The sequence below is a fragment of the Protomyctophum parallelum genome (genome assembly GCF_964188405.1).
Source record: "Protomyctophum parallelum genome assembly, chromosome: 22".
Taxonomy (NCBI): domain Eukaryota; kingdom Metazoa; phylum Chordata; class Actinopteri; order Myctophiformes; family Myctophidae; genus Protomyctophum; species Protomyctophum parallelum.
In genome coordinates, this window is record NC_139714.1 from 24,991,716 (window position 1) to 25,009,920 (window position 18,205).

Here is an 18,205-nt window from a genome sequence, read left to right on the forward strand (position 1 = left end):
GCCAAACCATCACTGTCAATATTGTCCCATTCTGCAGGAGACTAACGTGCTAGGATTCAAAGGTCCACGAAAGATGACAGTAATCATTCCCGGGATGGACTTGAACTTCGAGAGAGTGCCTGTGCGGCCAGGCAATGTGAGTCTTATCCTCTCCTGCTGGCGTTGTGAAAGTATCTGCTAAATTGTACAGTATGCTCTGTATGTAAACTTGATGTAGGTGCTCAGTGCCCTTATTTATTTTTCACAAAAAAGTGAAATTTCAGGAAGCTTTTGAACCACTTAACCAGACACGTCCCTATTTTTGGAATGCCATTATATTCAATAATTGTGTGTATATATATATATATATATATATATATATATTTATTTATTTATTTCATTTTAGAAAATGTTCCAGAAGATTTATAAATAGCAGATCTGCAAGGTTCTCCTTCAGGGAAACTCTAAATGTGCTTATTGGTTCCTTTAAAGCTTACTTACTTATTATGCTCTTCGCCCCCAATGGGGCATAAGGCATCGATAATGTTCCTCCACCTATCACGGTCTTTGGCAACCAGTTGTACCGTGCCCCATGAGAGACCCATCTCCAGCAGCTCAGCCTCTACCGTTCTGCGCCAGGCGATCTTAGGTCGGCCTCGTTTCCTTTTCCCTTTGGGGTGTCCATCTGAGGGGCACTTTGGGGATCCGCTTTGGAGGCATTCAGAGTACTGTCCAGGCCATTTTAGACGACGGTGCTTAACTTCTGTGGTCACATCTCGTCTTTATTTAGAGATCTTTGTTGGGAATTTTGTTAGGCAAGAATATACGGCAGATAATCCTTTAAAGGTCCTATGACACACCCCGGAAATATCATTATTATGATACTGTAGTCTGTACACCACGTGGTCTCAGTGAAAACAGTCTGAAAACACACGTGACACTAGCGACTAGGCAGGCTTAGTAGGCATGTCGTAGACTCGTAGCCACTTTAAGTTTGGAGTTTGAACCTTGATGAACTCCCTAATTATCAGACAGTCAAAATGTGGGCGTGTGCGTTGTTGTTGGCTGACATGAAGCATAATTCATTGTTTTCCAGGAGCAGGAGAGTCTGCTGAGTAAGTACCAGAATCACTCCCTGGACAGCCTGATCGAGCTGCACAACAAGGCCCCTGTGTGGAACGACGACACCCAGTCATACGTGCTCAACTTCCACGGCCGCGTCACTCAAGCCTCGGTCAAGAACTTTCAGATTGTCCACGACAATGACCGTAAGTTTCCCTCCTTTTGTGTTATTTATTATTATTATTTTGCTGTAGGAGGCGCAGGGTTGGGAATGTATCAGAGTGTTTGTTTTCTGGCCCAGAGACCACTGCTGGGCACCTAGGCTTCAATGACAGCTAACAGCTTGTCGCGAGTTCGAATCCCGATCCCGACGACCTTTGTTCTTTTCCTGTTTATCTATATATCAGTATAAGGCAGCCAAATGCAAAAAATAATATATATTTAAAATAATGATTTTAGTTTGCTAAACGTAGACCGTGTTGGTCTTGATTGATGCTTTCTTGATACTGTATAGTCAGTGTTGCTTAGCGGTCAACTTTTTTGTACGATAAATGTGTTCTATCCATCTCCCTCTATTTCCCCAGTCGTATTACATTGCATTTTGGAATTCAGGCTTCTTTGTCTCGTTGTCGCCTTCCCTCACAGCTGACTACATTGTGATGCAGTTTGGCAGAGTAGCGGAGGACATCTTCACTCTCGACTACAACTACCCCATGTGCGCCCTGCAAGCCTTCGCCATTGGCCTTTCCAGCTTTGACAGCAAGTTGGCCTGCGAATGAATTGCCAGTGTTAAACTCTGACAGAACTCTTCAGAGTTACAAATGTATAAATGAATACTGAGGATTTTTACTGTGTTGCACCCGAGTCCCCCCTTTTGTCTCCTACCCAATCCCTTCTCCCGGGGGAGGAGTGAATCGTGCACACACAAACACGCTAATGTGTCTCCCAACGGTTTAGCACATTCAACAGGACAATGAAGAATTGTACCCAAGCGTTTCTCTGCCTGTCTATTGACATCATATTCACCAGCAAATCTGCCTTTGAGAGGAGTAAATTACTGGACCTGTCCTTGGCCCTTACTGTCTATTGTTTGTCATTAGTACTGTACAACATCCCACAGGACTCGGATCACACTAATGAACAGGTGTGAAGTGGAAGCAATATTGAGATAAGTGCAGGGGACGTTGGTTGGTGATGTTGGCGCTCCCTTGTTGGCAATGGATACATTGGCTACGTTTACATGAAGGGTGATCATTCCGAATAAATACTTCCGAATAAAATACATCCAATGTAATGTTTTTTGCAGCGAGTTTACATGGGAAATGGTCATTCCGAATGAGTGTTTATATGGAGAAGTGATAGAAGACATGATACATGTTAATTCACGTGAAACTACGCCATCTGTTGGACACATAAAATATAGGCAGTTCATTCATTGTGACTTTCAGACGAAAGACGACACTTTGAAATCCCATCATTTCATTCCGCAGTAGTTTTGAGGCTGCTGCTTGGATAGGGACGGACATATTATGTTTACCGTCTTTTTTTCCCCACCTGCTGCCTCCCCTTCTCCGCTGGGAAGGTGATCATCTCGTTTTTATGTGTAGCCTACTTTATTATCTACAGCACGGCCAGGGCACGCAACACACTGATTATTATTGTATCGGGTTTGATTGATTGATTGAAATATTTATTAACAGTTTGTAGAATTTACAGTACATTTTAAGCACAAACTCAATACAAAGACTGTCAACTGTGAGTGGACGACCCAATTAAGCATTACACTTGTTTACAACAGGGTCCACATTGTTCAATTCATCAAAACATTTAAAGACATACAACCATTTAGAGACATACAAATAGACATTTCTATGTAGCTAAAGAACAGAACAGGAATTCATCATATGGGAAGCAAAAAAGGGAAAATATACAAGCACTGGGAAAATATACAATATACAGTGAGGGAAATGGGGTGGGGGGGATTCAGATTTTACAGAGGCCAGTTTCGAATTGCAGCCATCCGTAGGTGCCCTTTGAGAGCGGTTTTGAAGGAGTCAAGGGATTCACATGTCTTAATGACTGTTGGTAGGGCGTTCCACATTTTGGTGGCATAGGAGCGAAAAGAATTTAGTCCCTTGTTTGTGCCGAATCTGGGTTGTACATGGTTTGTTGCACTCCCTCTGGTGTTGTGGGTGTGGACTTCGTTTACATTAAGGAAGTATTTAGACAGGTACATGGGTATCTTGGTGGTGTATCGAATCTTGTGGACCAGACCCATTGCAAGATGCTGTACTCTGTCGACGACCCTAAGCCATCCCAGCCTGTCAAAGTGGGCAGGGGTGAGGTGGGTTCGGGGGGTGAGGCCAAGTAGGAGCCTGACCAGTTTGTTTTGGGAGGTCTGGAGCCTTGTTTTAAGGGCCTTTGAGGTGCTGTGGTACCAAGAGGTGGATGCATAGTCAAAGAAACCTTGTACGAGGGCTCCTGTTAAGGTCTTCAAGGTGTTTTTGCTGACCAGTGAGGAGATCCTGTAAAGGAATCTTGTTCTTTGATTGACTTTTTTGATTACGTTGGTGGCCATTTTATCACCGGAAAGATTAGCCTCCAGGATGGAACCTAGGTAGGTAATTTGATCTTTTCGTGTGATAATATTGTCACCCACTCTAACCAAGAAGCCATCTGCCTTGCTGAGTTTACTATTTGATCCGAAGAGGATGGATTCAGTTTTTCCCAGGTGTAAGGATAGTTTGTTATCAGCGAGCCAGGTGCAGATTCTACCGAGTTCAGAGCTGAGGGTCTTTTCAACCTGCAGTTTGTTCCTGTCCGAGACCAGCAGTGCTGAGTCATCTGCGAACAGGAACAAGTTGCAGTCACAAGCTGAAGTCATGTCGTTAACATAAATTAGGAACATTAAAGGCCCTAGTATGCTTCCTTGTGGGACACCACAGCTCACTGGGAGGGGAGGGGACAGTGTTCCGTTCACCTCCACCATCTGTTCTCTCCCCTCCAGGTAGGATTGCATCCAGCTCACTGATGTGCTATCAAAACCAATAGCTTTAAGCTTGTTAACCAGTATGGAGTGGTTCACGGTGTCAAAAGCCTTTTGGAGGTCCAGCATGACCATGCCGCAGTATTTTCCAGCATCCACCTCGTGTTTGATGTGATCGCTCAAATAGAGGAGGCATGTGTCAGTGGAGTGGGATGTTCTGAAGCCAGATTGGAACTCGTACAGCAATTTATTAGTGGCAAGATACTTTTCAACCTGTTCATAGACTATTTTTTCCATCACTTTCGAGATGGAGCTTAGAATAGAAATAGGGTCGCTCGTTATTTTTGAGAGAGAGAGAGAGAGAGAGAGAGAGACCGTTGAACACACACACACACACACACACACACACACACACACACAAAATGCACGAAATAACGCGCTCTATGTGCAAACTCCTCAGCGCGCCTTGGATATGAGGCTTATGAGCGCCTTGGAGTTGGAGCGCAATGGAAATGAGCATGCTCAGAAAGACCAGAATTAATTTACATCCGAAGCAGTGTATACATGAGTCCAATTTTCTTTCAATCACATTGAACATCGGAGTAATCCGGCCAGTGACATCGGAATGGTTTTTAGATCGCATCGAGCGTTTTCATTCGGATGTAAGTTTTTGTAGGTGTTTACATAACAACGTTTAATAGGATTGAACTTCTATTCGGAATGAAAAGGGGATTTAACTGCTCATGTAAACGTAGCCACTGTCTTCGATTTGTAATCTTTTTCATACTGTCTTAAAGGAATATTCCATTGTTTTTAACCGTGCTTGTGGCTGTGCTCCGAAGTGGGTGATGTTGGTCGGTCCATCCGTCTCTCCACCATTTAGGTCCAAAAACATTTCCTGAAAATGCTCCCTGTATCACTGAATCAAAGCACCACATATTGACACGGACACATACATGTAAAAGACCTCAGCCTCAAGGGCCGTGTAATGTATTCTAGGATCTGACTGCAAAGCACTGTCGGATGATGATTAATGATGTGTGGCAGTCAAATGTGCTTGTAAATGTGCTTGTAAAGTTAACACAGTTTATGTCACAAACCGAGAAACAACCATAAACTTGACAGTGGAGTATTCCTTTTGTTTTAGAATTTAGCCAGTGCATATCTATGATAAAAGGGAAGGGAAAAAACAAGTACTTGTATTTCCTGAGTGAGAGACATGCACTCTTATAAAAAAAAAGAAATAGTCCAAAAAGACCCTGACATTTTATGATTAATAACGTTTAGCAAGCAGTAACAATGCTGTATGCTGCTGCATTTTGCTGTTGCCTCAGTTGCTTAGTAATTTGTCTATAATACTCATGTTAAATATGGCTGTTTTAAATGTACAGTAACTCATTCTTCTCTTAATCCTGTTTGCTGGTGTTTCAAGTGCATTATTGAGAGTAGCATTTATTACTTAAACTCATGAGTTTTTGTGTTTTAGTGAAACTGTTTTTAATGTTTAATTGTGATATTCTTGTCTTACCAATTTGGAATCTTACGTAAAAGCGGAAATTGCACAATGAGTAAAAAAAAAAGGGATTTATTATGAGTTTATGCCTTAATATCGGATTTATCCCAATGATCTTTAAACAATATGAAATGAATTAAATGTTATTAAAAGTGGCAGGTTGTTACTGACATGCCATGATGTCTAATCCCTTCACACTAACGTTCAGTTGAGATCCCTTTTTTCATGGTCACTTAAATGTAGTCTAAACTTGGCATTGGAAGGATAAAGGACTTGATGATGCTGATGGTTTGTGGGGTTGGACTTTTACATTTACCTATTAAAAGTATGGTATGTTCCTACTCAAGTAGGTCCTCAGGTTAATTAACTTAACAGGAAAATGGCAAACAGCTGGTTCCTTTCAAGTGGTTTAATCATCTTTCAAATACCAAGAGACTTGTGCCAGCGTCCTAAAATAAGTTGTTTTTCTCATTATTTAAATGAGAAAGGAAAGAATAGGCAATGACTTGTATTATATATTTTGAAAAAGAAAAAATGCTTTACTGCAGATGACTTTAGTAAATTACATTTAAATTGATATTGTGGACTCGATTGCTCCATCTCAATAAATGAATATTGAACCATTGGACTTAACATTTTTGAATGATTAAACACAACTCAATTCCATTAGATCCTGAAAAGCTTTTCAGTGTAAAATATATAAATAGAATAACTTCAAAAATGAAAAGTGAAATTACCCCTATTGGCCTGAATATAAGACTGTTTTTTTCCCAATGGAAATATCCTAAAAAAAACGGTCTATTATAATCAGGGACTAGACTATTTGACATTCAATGTTATTTTTCCACGAATGAGTCTATAAATATGGGGTCGACTTCTAATCAATCGTCTTATATTTGGGACAATACAGTAAAATGTCTTCTGGCCCGGCAGGTGATTTTGGAAATAATTTACGTTATCTGACAGACAGTAGTAAAGCTAGTGATTCTCAAAGTGAGGTCCAGAGGTCCCCAGCTACATTGTAGTTTTGGAACTAAACAATGGACCCTTAAAAGGTCTAACTCTGAGAATGTACAAATGGACGCTACAGGTCGACTTGGTTCCATTTGGGAACCAAGAGACCTGTGACATTAATTTGAGGTCCTTTTGATTAAAACGTTAGTGCGTGGGCCCGGGGTATCATTCACAATCACAATACTTCGAAACCTGTATATTCTACCATTTGTGCTTCTTTAGTATATTTCAGAGTAAAAACAAGTAGTATTAATTTATTTTGGTTTATTAGTACCACAGGCAAAATTTGGTAATCATTGAAAGTAAGGACAGGCAACAAATACATTATTAAACAGGTTAGTTACATTTAACATGATATAAAAATAGTCAACAAATCACTGACACCATTTTCATCACAAATCTGCAATTATTTTTTAACATAAGTTTGAGTTTTAACATAATGGGAACATAGTTAAGAAAGATATACCAAAAAACATGACATTTGATTGTGTATTTTACTATTTTTACATTTCCATCTTAACATGCGCATCACCGCCCTCTAGTGTCTAGCATAATGAATCATTGCTCTGTGTTGGGAGAATTACTCAGGTGCAAGATTGGGAGTTGGATTGAAAGGTGCATGTCATTATCGGTTAGTATTTGCTCATATAATCACACATTTATGTTTTTCTTCAACAGGAAGTAATTAAATGAAACAAACATGGCTATGACAAACTATTCTCTTTTTAAACTTAAAATGGTACACTAAAGTAAGTTCCAGAAAGAGATAGAATTGTGATGCATGAATTAGGCACTGCAATAATAGAAACATGATTCGTCACTGCTTACTTTACATTGTGGACAAAAATGACACTCCTGGTATATCTATGGTAGTCCCAACCATAGATATTAAAAAAATAGATGCCTCATTGGCCGCTGCAGTTCGTTGGAGCCATGTGTGTTGAAGGAGGGGCGGAACAATTCACACTGGGGGAGGAAGTACGCCGGAAGTGAGGAAGGCACGTTATGTCACTCAAGTGATTACTGGCCAATCACAGCGCATCTTTTCCGGGACTTAACAGACCTGAACATGCACTCTGTGATGGACGCTCATGCTTCCGCGGTGCTTCGCAAGGAATCTCAGGAAGGTTTTGCCCTCCCTTGAGCACATAAGCTCCAGAGCCAGATAGGGCGTCTACCTTTATACGTCTATGGTCCCACCAAAATCAGTCCTCTTAGCTGGAAGTTTATCTGCACACTGCACGGTTGGAAGCTCTAGTGTGGTCTACTCCACCCTGCACCCAACGCAGCGATTGACTGAGACACACCCCAGGCTGCTACACTAGGAAATAGGCCACAATACAGAAATTAAATGCTCTCAACATGTCATTTCATGGCGTCGGTCAGGACATATATGGCGTCGGTCTTCTTATACCCAATAATCAACTGCTTTCACAGCGACCTCCAGAGGCTCAATCTTCAAAGGGAATTGTTTGCATCCTACCCAGAAGTAAGGGAAGACCCTCTCTGGGATCTGCTTGAAGCTGTAGATGTACGTGTCGTCATGTGCGTCATAAAAACCCACCCGCCTCTTGTCACACTCCAGTTGCACTCGAATTCTCTGGGGCTTCCTCTTCAGGCTAAGTCTGGTTAAAGGGGAGGTTCCTGCAAAATACATTTCATGGTAAAAGTACACGGTGAAGTACCCGTGCTTCAGCACCGAGGAAACTTTCTCTTTCCTCACGACCGATTCTTGGGCCACCCCGAGTACCCAGGCAGTGTTTCCCCCGACTTCTACCTCCCACACGTGCTTTCCCGTAGCGAAGGACTGGTGACCCAGGACGCCCGTGTCCGGGTCAAATCTCTCAGGGTTGTCGGGAAGCATTTGCCTGACATCGCTGTCACTGACACTGGTAAGATCATCGGAGAGCACGAGCCAGGGCGCAGCCGTGTTGGGGTCCAGAGTCACCGGAGCTACAGAGAACACAGTGCAGTTCATTAGCTCAGCTGTGAATTTAATAACGTACAGTAGCTGTCATTCTGGTTCATTCAATGTGTGCTTTGTATCTTGTGAACGGGAAGCGATTAATTCTTATGACCAGGGCAATAATACACTTTTTTAGTTTTGATCTTAGTCCTGTATTAAGCACTCACTGTATTTGACAACATCTTGCATTCTCTCCCACACAGTGTACTTGAGGGACCCCAGGTATTCAGCCACATTTATTAAGGCTCCTGAAGTCATGACTGGGTCTTCCAGTGGACACCGAGCCCTAAAGAAAAAGGAAAAGAAACTCAAATCAAAGTTTACCCCAACTGACATTTCAACATAAAAGAATGAGGGAAAGGACTAAACGGCCAGTCACCTTGCCAGTGTCTTCTTGCAGTTCTGGAAGAGAAAACAAATTCAACATCATTGGGGGAAAAAATAGAGTTAACGGACACAATCTGACAATAAAGATGTGCGCCAAACTTACATTAAGGACAGAGATGCCCTGCAAATCTATCTCCGCCTCCAAGGCTGTGATGGACTCCGACAGAGAGGTTATAGTTCTGGTCATTTCACCAATCCTCCGCCTCACTGCCTGAATCTTCTCCTCCTCCTCTCTCTTCAGGTCGTCCACCTTGGCCTCTTCCTCGGCTCTGAGGAAGCGGTGGAGCTCCTCGAACTCCTCCCGCGTGCGTCTCTCCACAAACTGCACTTGGACCTGAAATGAAAACCGTTGTCACTACAGTCTGGAAATCATCTGCAAGGTGCATGACATCTGATCTTATGTGCCGTGTCCACCACAAAGACACCTGCAGTGATGAAAATAGGTTTTCAATGTAATGAGTCCCGGGATGCAGGGATGGTCTTTTAGATGAGTCCCGGGGACATTTTATGAGTCCCACTTCAACAACGTCAGGAGTCATATTTTGCAATTTTTACTAATTGCAACATTTAACTCCCATTTCATTTTATATGGTTATAATGTGGTTACATTCATGTAGAAAACAGAAGAAGAAATTATTATTATAACTAAAGCTAGCAAAATAAACTAGAATAAAAAAACAGTACAGTAGTACAGTAGTGCATCCCGTGGATGCAGAGGTCATTGTTTTATTGCGTCCCTTAACTATAAACTGTTAACACTATTTTAATCTCTGCACCTGAATGTGTGCCTCAGTATCCTCGTAGCTTCTCTTCATTTTCTCAAAAGCCTCCCTCTTCTCCTGCAAAGCCGTGAGTGCGCCCTTCATTTTGCCCTGTGTAGACAAAAGTGAGCACCCGTTGCCTAGACACATTTTAACTGGTATGTTTACTTGACAACTTGCACACATAACAATGACATAATCAATCATACACTATTTTTCTCCGCCATCTCATCTGAGAACACCATCGGTTATCGGTCACACCGTTCTGTTAACGTGACATGAAAACCTTGATCTCTACCTTCATGTCAACGATGGCCTCGTCAAGTGGACAGCACACGTGCTGTTTGTGCTTCCTGGAGGTGTGGCAGACGATACAGATGGGCTCCTTGTCCTGCATGCAGAACAGCTTGAATTTCTCCCCGTGAAGAGGACATATCTCTCCTGGTTCACAGTACAGCTCTGCTACTGCAGCTTCCAGTTCGCCGTCCTGAATGCAAGGGTTGTCACAATTGTCACATAATTGTTTCATCGCAATTATTCGAGATAATCGCAATAATTTTGTCATAATCTTCATAATCGTTGTAAGATGTTGAAAGATGTTCATACATTAATAAAAGAAATAGCAGATCTACAAGCTTACAACACGTCGTAAGCTTGTAGATCAGCCATTTCCGCTATTTTTACCTTATTTCTTTTTAAGTATAACATTTATAGTAGTATTTGTCATATCTGCCCTGTGCACTTTTTCCATTACGAAGCCTAAAAGGCGAACATAAATGTAATGTCTATTCCATTAATATTCCAATTTCCAATGCCAAAAACACAATCAAATCGTTAAATCGCAATTATTGGTGTGACAATTAATCGTCAACTTAACCCATTCTGAACAGGAACCCCCTTTGGTGTATTAAATAAAATATTATGTTATAATTTAGCTATTGAAAAATAGCAGATCTACAAGCTCATAGCGCTCCACCGAGTGGCACGCTATGAGCTTGTAGGTCTGCTATTTTTGAAAAGTTGTGAAAGTGTGGTGCAAATCTTTGAATATATATTTCAGAGCGAACATTTTTAACTAAAATATTTGCTTCTGGGAGGTCCCTGGAACAACATATTTTGAGATGGGGGTCCGTGGCCCAATAGAGATAATTATGGGGTCCCTTGACATGAAAAAGGTTGAGCACAACTAACATAGAAACATGAGTTTTTCAGAAAACTATTAGGATTTAGAAGCATCTTTTTTTTTAATCAGTCCAAAATGGGTTAAATGTGTGATGGTGACAGCGACCCACCTGTATGAAGGCGTCACATACGTTCTTCAGGGTCAGACTGACCACGGGCTCATCGTCGGACTCTTTCCTGCAGAGAGGACAGTCGCGGCTGTGTCCCCGCGGAGACCAGTACTGCTGCAGGCAGGCTGCACAGAAACTGTGGCTGCACTTGAGGACCACCGGGTTCCTGAATATGTCGCAGCATATGGGGCAGGTGAGGTCCAGCTCCGGGAGCGACGAGAGTCTACCAGCCATCCTTCAGGGCACGCACACTGCAGGAAACTGTCCCACTGAAAAAAGAATGACATTGGCAAAGATGTGGGACGTTAGCCAAACAACAGATAATACATAGTATATATAAAGATCAGCAGATCAATTCGGCTAACACAGTTTACTTTCATAAAACTATTCTAGATAAAAAAAAGAAAAAAGTATACATTTACGTAACAATAATTAAGTCATATATCAATCATAATGATTGATACAATAGAATAGTACCATAAATATAAGGTGTGATGCCGATGCGACGCATTTTAACTAGGCATTCTGCACAATTAGTACATATATTTTTGGTACATTTTCAAGCCAATACTTTTGTACTTTTACTCATGTAAATGTTGAATTCTTGCAGTATTGATACTTAAGTAAAAACGTGTCAGAGTACTTTTTCCACCACTGAAATTGATAGGTGTTGAGGCTGAATTGATGAAGGTAATTTAAATCACACCTGTCAATCGTGTGTGTATGTAGGGCAGTGTGTCATATACACAAAAACTATGCCTAAACCAAACCTTAACCAAGTTAACCCTAACCTGTAAAACAAGCACCCCCTCCTCAGCGACTCAGTCAGTCAGTATGCAGTGCCAGTTGGTGCCACAGGGTGGTGCACTGCTCCCTTTTGTTTGGTTGTGTGTGTAGAAGATCTGACTTCACTTCCATGATATGCGTGTACTACGTTAGCGCGCAGTATGACTGTAGGGGTGTAGGCTCGTTCACCTTTTGTTTATGATATCTGCCGTGAGACCTGGGGCCTGTTTCACGAAACTTGGATTAACTAATCCAGGATTTAGGCCAAAGCCAGGCTTTTTAAATCCTGATCTTTACAGCCTGGTTTATTCCGTTCCACTAAAGCCAAGCGAGGCTCAGAATTGGTGGATTTGGCGAGCCGGGATCAGCAAGCCTGGCTTAATAGACAGTCTGGCTTTTTGTCTCTAGACCCATTCTGTAGAACACAGATTTACTGATCCTCAGTGGCGGCTCTAGCTGATGTTGGTTGGAGGGGCTGAAGAAATCTTATGCTACGGGCCAATATACGATAGTATATGCTGATTGATTTATTAACAGTTTGCAGAATTACAGTACATTTCAAGTACAACTCAATACAAAAACATGCTATCCATTGTTCACCCTATACTACAGCATGTTCACAGAATACTGGTCTACAGCAACAACAGCATCAACATCACATTCCACAACAACCCAGCCAGTACCCATGCAGTGCTACTCAGAGAATCTATTACACTATGCTACCCAACTAGTTCAACCTGCAGCATAGCATCATATTCCAGATATCAAAGTACAGCAATGACACTACTACAGGCCTATACTTTGTTACAGCAAATGCTCCACAACAACAGAAGTGCATGCCCACAAAAAAACACTCCACTGAACATTGTTTGTATTTGTATGTACAGATAGCTGCTCTTATACAAGGAGGATCAGTGATCCTTCTTCTTCATGGGGTATTAAGGCAGTTTGCATCCTTAATAGTTGCATTACAGCCCCCTTCTGTATATCTCATTATCTTTACTAATCTATTCAAGACTTACTGATACAAGGACTTAAGCTTCTAAAATAAATACTGCTGCTGTAATTAAAGAGAGAACATACTCTCAATAGTGGATAGACTGAATGATTAACTACCCCAAAAATATAGTTTACATTTTACCACTACTATTAACTTAAAACAGAATTCTTAATATTGTAAGCATAATGATATTGTCGCATTGTGATATTTGGCCATAACTCCCTCCTCTGAGGGAGCTACCTTTGGGGAAGGGGGTTGTTGTCCAGACAGGGGCCAGACTGGTGAGGGTCATGGATTCATGTAGCATACCAAAGTTTGTGCTATTGCCATTGAGAATGCATTGGGCGTTTAAGTTAAATAACTCAGAAACTACAAAACATTTCAAAGTAAAAAGTTCCAGCATGTGTCTCCACAGTAAGCTGGATTTTACAAAGTGTGAATGGAGTTTCTAGGTGAAAGTGATTTTTTGAAGTGCCACTATCTGCCTATAAATGTCTCAAATTTGAAAGCACTATATTTCTAAAACTATGAAACATTTCAAAGATTCCTTTTCAGGCACACATGTCCACTGTAGGATGAACCTAAATAGGTTTGAATGGGGTTTCTAGGTGTAAGTATGTAGGACTAGTAGTGGGTGAAACGTTACAATGGTAATATGTTGTAAAACAATGAGTAATGGTAATATTTAGTGGTTTTCACTTTTACAAAAAAAAATAATAATAATATAATAATTCTTCTTAACCGTGCACTTGCACGACAGCAAACCTATTCATGGGGAACATTCACCAAAAGCAGCTGATCTACAAGCTCACAAGCTGTCATGATGTTGTGCAGCCTATATATTTTGGTTATTTGATTTTATATAGTGCTTAAATTAGTCCTTTAATGCAGACCGATACAAATAAGGCAACATAAACCCATAATAATTGAATAAATCTGGAAAACATCATTGGTTTGTGATCAGTTTGACTGCTTAATGAACAGTAAAGACATCAGGATTAGGTTAAACCTGGCTGTTAGCTAGCCCCTCTCGGAACCCTCCATAAAACTTTTCTGAAATTTGGATGTCGCTTTGTGTAGGGTCCCTGTCCATATTTATATTTTCGTATGGGAATTTTGGAACACGGACATAAATATGCTTGCTAACATCGTATCTGCGGCGTTTGACGGCCTTTTTTTGTTTGAGTTATTCTGAATTAGTGAACTATAAGTACCTATACAAACCGCTGCGAATATCTCCTGTGGCGCGGAAGCCGTTAAGTATTTTTTTTTTTTTACCGATTTGGTCGCTTTATTTCTTCTTGTTTGTTTACCGTTTATTGTACCGCCTCCCGGTGTGCGGTTGGCTTGTGCGGCTACGTCCCTGCCTCTGATCTGCTTTGTCATAGCTATAGCGCCACTAGCTAGCCAGATAGGCTGTACAATGAGGTGTCAATAAACAAGGAAGGAAGAGAAGAATCAAAGCGACCAAATCGGTCAAACAAAATACTTAACGGCTTCCGCGCCACAGGAGATATTCGCAGCGGTATGTATGGGTACTTATACTTCACAGATTCAGAAGCCCTCACACGAAAAAAAGTAGTCAAAGAGCGCAGACAGGCGTTATCCACAGTGTTTATGTTTTATTTATGTCCGCGTACCAGGTGGCAGGGTACTGCTGGAACAGGACGCCATGGTCTGGGTCTAAAAAATTTCAGAAACTTCAGTACCATTGGGTTCTGCTTGGAGGGCTAGCTGTTAGCCTGCTCAGGCTAAGTCCAAAGCATTAGTTTCCATGGTAACTAATGTAGCATCACTTTCATGAAACCGAATCAAGCCTCAACATATCCAGGTTAACTGGTTAAGTTAATCTGGCAAGATCAACCAGCTTTCATGAAACCGGTTAATCACTGATCCAGGATATATTAAGCCAGGATATGTGTTAAAGCCCGGCTTAATCTCTAATCCAAGTTTCGTGGATCAGCTAAATCCAAAGCATTAGTTTCCATGGTAACTAATGTAGCATCACTTTCATGAAACCGAATCAAGCCTCAACATATCCAGGTTAACTGGTTAAGTTAATCTGGCAAGATCAACCAGCTTTCATGAAACCGGTTAATCACTGATCCAGGATATATTAAGCCAGGATATGTGTTAAAGCCCGGCTTAATCTCTAATCCAAGTTTCGTGGAACGGCCCCTGGCGTAATATGGTCAATACTGGATCAATGCTCTTTTTAGTTGGTTGCCAAATAAACCAGTTTATAGTGACATTAATCTGTGTCTGTGTGAAATACCTGGACTGACATCTATTCTATACTCCCTGGCAGTCCCTGCTCAACACATCACACACAGGATCTGCAAAAAAAGACTTTCCCAGCTGCACCCTGACTGTTTGAACTTTGACCTGCATGTTACATAACCAGTTGGTAATGGTAAATTACCAACTGCATTTTAACCCATGTCTGTTTGTCAATGTGGCTGCCGTTAAAGGGGTTTTGTGATTAATGTAGTACTAGCCTGACGTTGGCTCAAGACTACCAAGTACCATTTATTATTGTATTTGCTTTCGATCTTGATCCAAGGCTACAAGTAGCCTACGTACGTGCAAGGCATTAGCCACCACGGTTCACATTTTCACAATATCGTCATGGCGGGACTTCAACCTGTTTTACGCACTTGCTCCATTTACAAAATTACAACGTCTAACATAAGTTACATAAACGTTCAGATTTCAAATATAAAGTGCCACTAGAAGTTTGCTCGGGTTGGTACTACTACTAGCACCCGTGCATTCCGTATTGTTCAAGAAAAGGCATTTTAATCCGATCGTTGGGCATTTTCTCAAAATGTTATAATGTATCAGAGTGCAATACACCTCTAAACCGATAGGAGCGTGTAGTTGGAAAAACTGAGAAACTGGCCGGCGATCGGATTAAAATGCTTTTTATTGAACAACACGGAATCCACGGCTACTAATACCCGCCCGAGCAGAATTATAACACTCGGACTCGGGGGTGAGCACTTTACATTTTAAATCTCAACGTGTATGTAGTCGTTAACGTTTTAAATGTAGAAAGCTACTCAAAAACAGGGTGAAGTTTCAGGGCTAGCCCTAGCCCAAACATTTAGATTCTCGTAGAGGTTTTTTTATCTAAATGTTTGGGCTAGGCTAGCCCGTGCAGTGCTCATTTGAAGGACGTGTTTTACTCGTGCTAATGCCGTTCCGTCGCGGAACAGACAGTGTGTTGTGTATGAATTATGAAATTAACCTCGTGGAAGAGTGAATATTTGACAAATGTACGTTTCCTCCTGTAACAGCTGCTAGGGAGATGTTGACCGATTTGATTGATTGATTGAAATATTTATTAACAGTTTGTAGAATTTACAGTACATTTTAAGCACAAACTCAATACAAAGACTGTCAACTGTGAGTGGACGACCCAATTAAGCATTACACTTGTTTACAACAGGGTCCACATTGTTCAATTCATCAAAACATTTAAAGACATACAAACATTTAGAGACATACAAATAGACATTTCTATGTAGCTAAATTCATCATATGGAAAGCAAAAAAGGGAAAAGATACAATATACAGTGAGGGAAAATGGGGTGGGACAAGGCGACAACTCAGCTGAATTTGAGCCAGGTCGCAGCAGCACTTCAAATGGGCGTGAGTAGAGACCCACAACACAATCACATTGAATATACGTACGCACAATGTATGAAATAAAGACAGCATACAGACAGACAGTAGATTGTTTCAACCGTACCTGAAATGCAGCAACAACAATACAGCATCGAAGGTTTCACCCAACTTCCTGGTTCCTCCTACTTCCTGCTGAAGTCAACAACATGTTTTTTCATTGAATACTTTATTAACAGTTTGCATGGACAAGCACAGGGTACAGTACAATATTATACGGTCTGCTAAAAGGATGAATCCAAGAAAGCTCACCTTGTTTTCATTGGGGTACTCAAAGTCCTCATGTGCTCAAGTCATTGAAAAACATTCATGACACACAATAGACTATGAAAATACACCCTTTTTAGATTTTTCACTTTTTTACTGGGGCCAGCCCATGCAGTTACGCCATCCCTAACTGTAGTTTAAAACTAAGTCCTGCTACTGCTAGGCACATGAATGGACAGCACATGACTAAAATGCTGTTCCATTACATAGACACTTTTAGTGATATCAATCACAATGTTAGTTGTTGTTTTTGTGGCATTATGATGTATTATGTATTTGATGTGACTGTTATTAATAGTTACAGTATTGCTATATAAAAAAACTAGGCTACATGTTTTGCAATATGTTTTCTGCATGTTATCATGTTGTTAGCTGCCTGCCATATACATTTTATGCATAATTTTAGGTATCGCTGAGTCTGTTATTAAGATCACATTACAACTACAAAAAGTGCTCCTTGGAGCACATCTCTCTGCCTGGTCAGGTAGGTTATTGGGCATAGGCACACTGTCGCACGTGGACGCGTCAGAACTCAGAAGAACCTGAAGCCCTTCTTCTTCGTAGGGTTTTTAGACAGCTGGTGGATGGAAAAGAAGCTCCACCTCCGCGCCCGACTGACGCGGAGGAGAGCGCGTCCGGGAAGCTGTCCGTCAGTCAGCCGCGGAGGTGGAGCTTCTTTTCCATCCACCAGCTGTCTAAAAACCCCACGAAGAAGAAGGGCTTCAGGTTCTTCTGACGCGTCTGCGCGCGACAGTGTGCCCAGGCTGATTGTGGTCCAGCAATGTTGTTCGGAATACGCCCATCAGAGGTCACACCTGTGTGAGGCGAGGGGCGCTCTTATCATCATACATCATCTCATTCCGGCAATTTGCGTCCTCACCTTTGTCTTCAACGTTTGTGTTTACACAATGTTTGTGTTTACACAAACACTCAAGGCTGGCCATTCATTGTCAATGGCATTCAATGTTTGTGTTAAGACAATGTTTGTGCCTACACAAACCCTCAAAGCTGGACCTAGGAGGGGCTAGGCTAGCGCCCCTCAAAAAATAAACTTGTGTGAAGTGAGCGGCGCCTTTCACCACAATGACGTCTGGTGATGTCAACAACACGGACATTCCGTGCGGTCTGTCTGTCTGTCTGTCTGTCTGTCCAATGCTCAAACGGACAGACAGATAGACAAAGGTTTGCATTGGAGTGGCTGCACCGCTAAAAGAAAACAGATTACCTGATCACAGACGGACACATGGACACACAGACTCCCTTGTTCAAGGACATGTAGGCCTACTGACAGGATACTGGTTTCAATATTGAACAGAGAACTGTTTCATGTCATGTAAAATGTTTGCTTTTATCGTTGTACATGTCATGAACCACACATCATCACTGCTGTCATCCTTTTATTCTAGGCATTTCCTGCAGCAACTTCATTTGTGTGGACTCCGGACCACTGGGTTTCAGAAGACTTGGCAACCTCTAGAGAAGGTGAGGTGTTTCTCTTTCACATG

At 41.5% G+C, this 18,205-nt stretch overlaps 3 protein-coding genes across 7 annotated transcripts in view; 2 read left to right on the top strand and 1 right to left on the bottom strand.

The window, feature by feature from the left end:
• Window positions 1-2,273, top strand: part of tulp3 (TUB like protein 3) — a 40,032-nt gene extending 37,759 nt beyond the window's left edge. For all 3 annotated transcript variants that reach the window (XM_083757527.1, XM_083757528.1, XM_083757526.1), the window contains exons 10-12: window positions 38-136; window positions 1,076-1,247; window positions 1,687-2,273. In XM_083757527.1, coding sequence (XP_083613653.1) covers window positions 38-136; window positions 1,076-1,247; window positions 1,687-1,820 — 405 coding nt within the window. In that variant the 3' untranslated portion in view covers window positions 1,821-2,273. The remainder of the gene's footprint in view (window positions 1-37; window positions 137-1,075; window positions 1,248-1,686) is intronic.
• A 4,550-nt stretch (window positions 2,274-6,823) lies between these two features.
• On the bottom strand, window positions 6,824-16,562 carry trim35-14 (tripartite motif containing 35-14). Of its 2 annotated transcripts, none has more exons than XM_083758280.1 (8): window positions 16,501-16,562; window positions 10,961-11,229; window positions 9,967-10,155; window positions 9,684-9,779; window positions 9,011-9,241; window positions 8,900-8,922; window positions 8,688-8,806; window positions 6,824-8,507 (listed from the first exon to the last, which is right to left on the bottom strand). In XM_083758280.1, the coding sequence occupies exons 2-8, from the start codon at window positions 11,192-11,194 to the stop codon at window positions 7,963-7,965; spliced, it is 1,437 nt and encodes a 478-aa protein (XP_083614406.1). In that variant the 5' UTR covers window positions 11,195-11,229; window positions 16,501-16,562; the 3' UTR covers window positions 6,824-7,962. The 2 variants fall into 2 exon arrangements, with proteins under 2 accessions (XP_083614406.1, XP_083614407.1); XM_083758281.1 differs by lacking the exon at window positions 16,501-16,562 and adding an exon at window positions 11,752-11,774.
• ptn (pleiotrophin) overlaps window positions 16,345-18,205 on the top strand; it is an 85,354-nt gene continuing 83,493 nt past the window's right edge. For both annotated transcript variants that reach the window (XM_083758285.1, XM_083758286.1), the window contains exons 1-2: window positions 16,345-16,400; window positions 18,107-18,182. The gene's annotated coding sequence lies outside the window, so the exon portion shown is untranslated. The remainder of the gene's footprint in view (window positions 16,401-18,106; window positions 18,183-18,205) is intronic.